The sequence below is a fragment of the Telopea speciosissima genome, chromosome 5, assembly GCF_018873765.1.
Source record: "Telopea speciosissima isolate NSW1024214 ecotype Mountain lineage chromosome 5, Tspe_v1, whole genome shotgun sequence".
Taxonomy (NCBI): Eukaryota; Viridiplantae; Streptophyta; class Magnoliopsida; order Proteales; family Proteaceae; genus Telopea; species Telopea speciosissima.
Window position 1 is genome coordinate 20,581,942 of NC_057920.1, and position 6,281 is coordinate 20,588,222.

The following is a 6,281-nucleotide window of genomic DNA, read 5'->3' on the forward strand; positions in this document are numbered from 1 at the left end:
AATATTTGAATTTTCTTCCGGATATCTCTAAACGGATATGAATGTTCCTAAACAAATACGGATGCAGATCGGATTTGGATTTTTGATTATCCATTTACATCCCTAATATCAAACATATTTGGTCATTCTGAATTTCTCTCCACCAATGCACCCTCTTCTCTTTTCTTTGACCACAATAGTGTTGGATCATTATCGTCTCCTGTTTCCTGTTCGATTCAGTGACCCAATTCCTCTCATAGGGGTGGAAAATGACAACCTAACCCCCTGCCCAAACACATTGCTCGAGGGAAGTTAAAACGTCATTTCTGCCTCCTATAAAAGCAACTGAACCATTGTACCGAATAGGTAATGAGACAGGAAAAAAATTTCAACAATGCCACCGTTAGGGTTGTAAACGGATCGAATTCGGCTTGGATAGTGCTATATCCGCATCCACATCCTATTAGCTATCAAACGGATTCGGATAGTACTAAAAGGATACGGACACGGATACGGATCGAATATTTTATCCGTTTACATGTAAATATAATTTTTCGGATAGCTATAGCCTCTTTCTTCTCATTCTTATGTTTGTAATAAAGGTTTCACCCAAGAACCTATCATCGTTTCTATCATAGACCAAAAACATTGGATTTATGATAAACTTAAACCCAATTTCAATGATAAACCCCTATTACTTTGGGATAAAAATCCTCGATTTTGCTCTATTAAGTTGGATCATCCACTTAAGATTATATCCGTATCTATTTAGCTTTCAAATAGATTCGAATAGTACTAAACGAATACAAACACAAATACGAAAACAGATTTTGACTATTCATTTACACTCCTGGCCACCGTTGCCATTACCACCAGGACAAAGTGTAGGCCACAGTAGAAGTGAGCATCTCCACTCTCCAATATAGGATTGCAAAAGTTAAGCATCGAAGAGGTTCAGAAAATGGTGCGGTCAGAGGTCGAGCATTGGACCAAGGCTGCCAATGTGGTCCTTAAGATTCTTTTACCCCAACAAAGAGAAACTTTGTGATCTGGTCGTCTTTGGCCTCTCCTAGGCTACCAATCTCTTTCATGGAGGTATGCAAGGGATGCATGTTCCAGGTCTTAAATTTTACTGCCCCAGTGCCAGGTGGTGGACTTCAATAGTTCAATCCTTCATCTCTAGGTGGAAAATTATCTCTTGCAATTTCCTGTTCGGTCCAATTTCCTAGTGCATCTAATAAGAGGGGTGAACCCATTTGGGCAGTATTCGGGTAGGGGTGGAATGGTCATTGCACCCCCTGTTAAAGGAACTAGTGGAACTAGACCAGACAAGGGATTGCAAGAGATAAAGATCCAACACTAGGTACGATCTTGAAAAAGACTGATAAGACCACAGGTCTGCAATCAAGTTTAACCCAGGACCAAAACAAATCGTAATCATACGAACCCAATAACCAAAAATCGATAAAGCAACAAAACTGATCAACCGATTACATATCAATTTATTTTCAATGATGAATTCAAAAATCCCATCATTCAAATGCTTCCATTGAACATGGTCATACCACCTCAAACAACTACCTCAAAACTTATCTTGAATTTAGACATCCTTAATTTATCTTTCCTGATTTTACCATTCATCCGTCTCAACTTCCTCATCTTCCCAACACTTGGCATCTATATGACCCTGCTTTATGACCCAACACTCTTCATCTATCCTACTTCAATTCTTTATAAAACAACATCTTCTACATCACCTTCCTTACTAATGAAGGATCTTAGATACATAAAATGATCACTTCACAAAATCTCCATCTTATCAACTCAGCCCCTCATTATCTATTTTGAAGTTACTAAAGTTATGCACCATATAATCTATCTTCCATATAATCTGTCTTAATTCTACCTTGTCCTAAATCCTTTTGAATCCAATGTTAATCTTCATAATTTCAGTGTAGTATTAATTCCAACTTATGTCTCATCCACCAAAATAATATTATCAACAAAAATCATATACCAAGAAACCCCATCTTGAATATCCCTAATTAACTCATTCATTATACACACAAACAAATAAAAACTTAAAACTGATCCTTGACATAACCCAACTATGAATAGAAATTCACTACCTTAACCCCAACAATTCTTACAATAAATCACCACAAGATCATACATATCTTTAATTATATCTACATACTTATTTCAATCACCACTCCTCTTCCCTAGTACAAACCAAATTAAATAGGAAAAGCCAAAGGTATGTCTAATAGCATAAGCCTCCACTACCAAGTGCAAGCATACTAACCAAATGATAAGAAACCACTAGCCTTGACGCATATAGCTATATTTATACATGGAACCGAATTGGAACATAGTGTCAACCAATCCGATTTCTGATTAATATCAATTCTCAGGAGGCATTTTGGAATCATTTTCAAAATCTACAGTTATCAAGGACATCATCTTTTCAACCATGAAATCATAATGTTTTGACAAAGGTCAGTCAATTCCAAACAATTCTAATCACATTGTAGGCCAAACCTCCACTCAGGTCCAAACCCAATATTTAAAACAACCTTCCTGACTAACTCCTCCACTTTCCATATAATTTTAATGTACTTCTGCTTTCTATTTTCTGCAAGCACTTAGCAATTCAATCTTTCAGAAAGTCGATTTTAATGGCGTTCCATCATGTAAAAAGGGGAAGAAGAATATGAACCATCGAACATAGACGATTATAGATGAAAAAAAGAAACATGGAAAGAGTACACAAACCCAAAAAGGAGGGCCTAACAGAATCATTAGAACATGAAGATTTAAGTACAAAAGATCGATTGTCAGTTTCTAGAAAGTTCCAGAAACTTGTTCTTTTCTTTCATGATAAGAAAAAAAGTAAGAAAAAAAACCAAAAAACGAAAGGGATAACTATTTTCCACTGAAGAAGGGTAACAAGAAATGGAAGACCCTACACAACTAAAAAGTTCCAATCTTTCTATCTTCTTGTCTCCTATCTCCTCCTGCTATCTTCTTCTTCCTGCAAATTCAACCAAATGCAGATCATTAACTATCAAACATCAAATTACAAACAAATTCAACAAAATCATTGGAAAATTTAATAAATAAATCATCCCTCCCCCCCCCCCCAATGGATTTCTTTATTCTGCAACTAACCTCTCCACTATCATCTTCTTCCTCTTCGCTCACTTCAGACTTAGATTTATCAAATGATTCCTCATCATCATCAGCTGCATCTGCTCCTTCAGCCTGGTTATCCCCAATTAAAAAAAACCCACAAATAAATAACACTGGTATCCTTAACCAGATTAAGAAGAAGATCAAGAGAGATAAAAGGAAACCTGTTTCTTATTATAGGCATCCATGTTCTTGTTGTATTCTGTCTTCCTTTTCTCGGCTTTCGCAACATAAGGAGCCTTTTCCTGGCAAAAGACCAAAAAAAAAACAGTTAAAATCAGAATTTTGTTCTTCACTTTTTTTTTTAACAATGAATGCAGAAATACTTACAGCATCTGACAACGATTTCCACTTATCTCCACCGGCTTTGCCCACCTATATTTTTTGGTACAAAATTTTAATAAAAAAAAAAATTTACAGAATCGAATCAGAGATCGGCTACAGTGGTAGAAATTGAAAAAAATAACAAAAATTTAGTGGATCTAGAGATATATGAGAACTTACAACGGAGACGGATTTGTTGTTAGGGTGTTTCTCCTTAAACTGCTTCCTGAACTCTTCCCTTCATTTCCAAACAGATAGAAAAAAAAAGGAAGAAAGGCGAAATTAGCAACAACGAAAATTATCAACAGCGACAAAGATTTTAGATCCATAAGACAACAAAAATAGGAAAAAAGGAGACTTTTTACATGAAAACAAAAAAGGCACTTGCAGGCCTTTTGGGTTTGTTAGGGTCCTTTACTGCCTTCTCTTTCTTCGCTGGCTTTTTGCCGGCTCTATCACCTCCGGCAGGTTTCCTCTTTACAGAGAGCCTAACCAAAAAAACAAAAAGAAATCCAATTATAGATCTTATCACATCTGCAAGCAAATAATCCGAACCGATTCTCATACAAAAAATCAATCAATCTATCAATCTAACACAAAAATACCCAAGAAAAAATTTGAAACCATTGGACTATCGAAACTTACTTGTTGTCAGCTTTTCTAGTCTCGGCCTTCGGTTTTGCTCCTTTCATGGTGAATCCTGCAAAATAACGATCGGATCGATGAGAAACAGATGAGAATCGGTCGAAAACCAATGAAACTCGGTTAGAATCGGTGAAAAAATGAGTTTATTTCTTACCTTTTTAGGGTTAGGGTTTCGCAGAGAAAAGGGAAGTAAGAGATATGCTTTGCTGTTGTTGTGTTGGTTTGGTGTGGTGTTGTGTATGTGGAAAAGGCGTGAAAGAGTGTTGGGGGGATAAGAAGGGGGGTGAGACTTGAGAAAGCAAGCAAAACCAAAATTAAAATTCAATCACAAATTGAAATGAAATCCATGTTTGGGCGGGATTTGAAAATCCTTTTGCCATGTCATCAATCCGTGTGCTCTCATTCTATTGGCTGAAAAAAAATGTTGCTTTTTCATCCTTAACGCTATTTTTTTTTGCTTTCCTTTTACCTGTTGTGCTTTGTGTTGTGTTTGTTCTCATTCTACATTATTCTCTTCCTCTCTCTCTCTAACGCTGGGGACCACTTGATCTTCAATTGCCACGTGGATTTTTATTTTTTTTTAATCTTCTACTTGCCCACTTCTTCTTTTTTAATGACGGATGTGTCCATAATAAGTCAAAACTCATATGATATTTATCCCAAACCTATTTTAAATTCCCAAATCGAGGTGGATACAGCTATATAATACGTACTATGATGTTTCATTTTGAAGTAAATATCTCAGGATCGGAATCAAAATCGGAATCAGAATCGGAATCAGAATCGATTGAATCACTAAATTCAAATCAAAATCGGTCAAATAAGATCTCAATATCAACAACTCTCTTTTAAATTGCCATTGTTTTTAATTTTTAGTCAATAAAATAGAAGTAAATCAATTAAAAATTTCTATTAATTATTATAGCAAGATAGCCAAGTTCTTTAAAATCAATTATTCTAAAATACCTTAAAATTTTGAGAAATCTTTGCTTCTTCTCAATTCCAATTCTAAGGTTTCGGTTGATTCTAGGCCGATTCTAACTTGATTCGAATTAGAATTCATACAAGCCAATCACATATTTGAGTATGTATACTTGAACCTTGTATTTAAGGGAGTTTCTAGCTGTATCGAGCTTTAACTTGATCAAAGTTTTCCATGTGGCAAAAATAGAATTGCGGACTACAAGAGGTGCGTACATATACACGGGATAGCATAGCATTAAATGGAAGAGTGGATGATTGAATTTAAGATTAGAATTTGAGAAATGACTAAGCTAGATCATTCGCTAAATATCCAATGATCAAATTTGTCACATCACTGTTCTATATATGTCACTGAATTAGGCCATGGTTACATATGAAATTGCAAAATGTGATTGCAATTAGATTTTTGCAATATTCAATTGTTGGATTCGAGAGATCTCCCAGAAGGGGGTGAATTGGGATTAAAAAATATATCAAAGAAAATAAATTTACATATTAAAAAAATGCACACAGAAATAGACTCGGAAGCAAATGGGCTTTTGAACACCCTCACTCAAGAATGTATAGGGGAAAAGAATAAGAATTGAATTGGTATGATTTTGATTTCAATTTCGGATTGTTTCATAAAAAATAGTTAACAAATAGATTTTTTGTTAAGAAATTGAAATTATTTTGATAATATTTCAAGAATACAAAATCCATTTGGTAGTTCAATTTCTAAGAATAGATTCTGTATATTTCTTTAGTGGATGGTGGTGGTGATGGCAGGGGCAGGGCTGAGAAAGTGGTGGTGGTGTTGACAGTGGTAGCAACGATGGTGGTGGTGACCAAAATACCTAATAGAGTGATTTTGCTTTCATTTCTTTTTTTTCCTTTTTCTTTTTTTGGTGATAAACAAGAAAATATGTATTAATATAAGGAGGTATATACAGTATTCTTGGCATGTGCATGACGAGCCAAGTTAGAAGCTAAAGCTATACAAAAAGGTTCCCCCCGATCTGAAAACTTAACGTTACTGTATAAGTCTGAAATATAAAGCAGGTCTTTAATATGCTGCCAAGGCCAGGCTGAATTGGTTGGAGATGGAAGAACATCGGTGATCATAGAGTAGGAGCACCATACTTCTTGAATCTTCAACCCCAAAACTGATGCGTGAT

The 6,281-nt window shown here is 35.4% G+C and overlaps 1 protein-coding gene across 1 annotated transcript; it reads right to left on the reverse strand.

Annotated features, from left to right (window-relative positions):
- Positions 1-2,942: 2,942 nt before the first annotated feature.
- Positions 2,943-4,438, reverse strand: LOC122660825 (HMG1/2-like protein). Its single transcript, XM_043856069.1, has 8 exons — positions 4,295-4,438; positions 4,141-4,195; positions 3,861-3,983; positions 3,676-3,733; positions 3,502-3,546; positions 3,336-3,416; positions 3,151-3,243; positions 2,943-3,013 (listed from the first exon to the last, which is right to left on the reverse strand). Exons 2-8 carry the CDS (start codon positions 4,185-4,187, stop codon positions 2,987-2,989), a joined length of 474 nt encoding a protein of 157 aa, XP_043712004.1. The 5' UTR covers positions 4,188-4,195; positions 4,295-4,438; the 3' UTR covers positions 2,943-2,986.
- Positions 4,439-6,281: the final 1,843 nt, after the last annotated feature.